The following is a 1254-nucleotide window of genomic DNA, read 5'->3' on the forward strand; positions in this document are numbered from 1 at the left end:
GTGGGGGGCACCGGGTGACCCCCCCGTTCCGTGCCACCCCCCCCCCCGGGGGGGTTTGGGGGGGGGGGGGCAGAAGTGTGTGACCCCATTCCGTGCCGTGCCACACCCAGGGGGTTTATTGGGGGGTAGGTTAATTGGGGGGCACTGGGTGACCCCTGTTTCCATCCCCAACACACTGAGGGGTTTTTTTGGGGGACAGATTAATTGGGGGGCAATGTGTGACCCCCCCCTTCCATGCCATGCCACACCCAGAGATTTTTGGGGGGCAGGTTAAGTGGGGGCACTGGGTGACACCCTTTCCATGCCACAGCCAGGGATTTTTTTGGGCACTTTTTTGGGGGGGGATAGATTAATTTGGGGGCAATGTGTGACCCGTGCTTCCATCCCACACCACACTGAGGGGTTTTTTGGTGGGGGATAGATTAATTTGGGGGGCACTGTGTGACCCTCCTTCCATCCCACACCACACTGAGGGGTTTTTTGGGGGGGGATAGATTAATTTGGGGGGCACTGTGTGACCCTCCTTCCATCCCACACCACACTGAGGGGTTTTTTGGGGGGGGATAGATTAATTTGGGGGGCACTGTGTGACCCTCCTTCCATCCCACACCACACTGAGGGGTTTTTTGGTGGGGGATAGATTAATTTGGGGGGCACTGTGTGACCCCCCCTTCACCCCACACCACTCCCATGGGTTTGTTGCTGCTCCATGTTTGCCCCTGAGCACCTCCTGCCCCCCGTTCTCTGCTGAAAAGGGGGGGACAGTCCCACCCCAGGCTGCCCCACACGTCCCCAGGGCTCTGACTCTGCTGTGCCTTCCTCCCTCAGGAACCGCCTCCATCGTCATCCCCATCCTGCTGCTCCTCATCCTCCTCACCGTGGTGGCTTTTGTCTGGTACAAATGGAGAATTAAAGGGTGAGTGACGGATGGACGGGGGGCACAGGGGCTCCTCGAGGGTGGGGGGACACCCTGGGGGTGTCACTGACCCTGTGCCCCCCCCCAAACCTCAGTGCCAAGGGCTTCCAGCACCAGAGGATGACCAACGGGGCCATGAACGTGGAGATTGGGAACCCCACGTACAAAATGTACGAGGGGGAGCCCGACGACGACGTGGGGGAGCTGCTGGATGCTGACTTTGCCCTGGACCCCGACAAAGTGAGAGGGGCTGGGGGGCTCTGCAGGGTCCTGCCCAGAGTGCTGGGGTGGGGCTCTGAGGGGTCTCAAAGGTTTTGGGGTCTCTGAGGGGCCACAAA

At 60.4% G+C, this 1254-nt stretch overlaps 1 protein-coding gene across 1 annotated transcript in view; it reads left to right on the forward strand.

The window, feature by feature from the left end:
• LRP1 (LDL receptor related protein 1) overlaps nucleotides 1–1156 on the forward strand; it is a gene marked incomplete at its 3' end in the record, with an annotated part of 77381 nt that extends 76225 nt beyond the window's left edge. Inside the window, 2 exon segments of the mRNA XM_031065133.1 lie at nucleotides 797–916; nucleotides 1012–1156. Of these exon segments, the coding sequence (XP_030920993.1) occupies nucleotides 797–916; nucleotides 1012–1156 (265 nt within the window).
• Between the last annotated feature and the right edge of the window lie 98 nt (nucleotides 1157–1254).

The sequence above is a fragment of the Geospiza fortis genome, unplaced genomic scaffold, assembly GCF_000277835.1.
Source record: "Geospiza fortis unplaced genomic scaffold, GeoFor_1.0 scaffold82, whole genome shotgun sequence".
NCBI classification, from domain to species: domain Eukaryota; kingdom Metazoa; phylum Chordata; class Aves; order Passeriformes; family Thraupidae; genus Geospiza; species Geospiza fortis.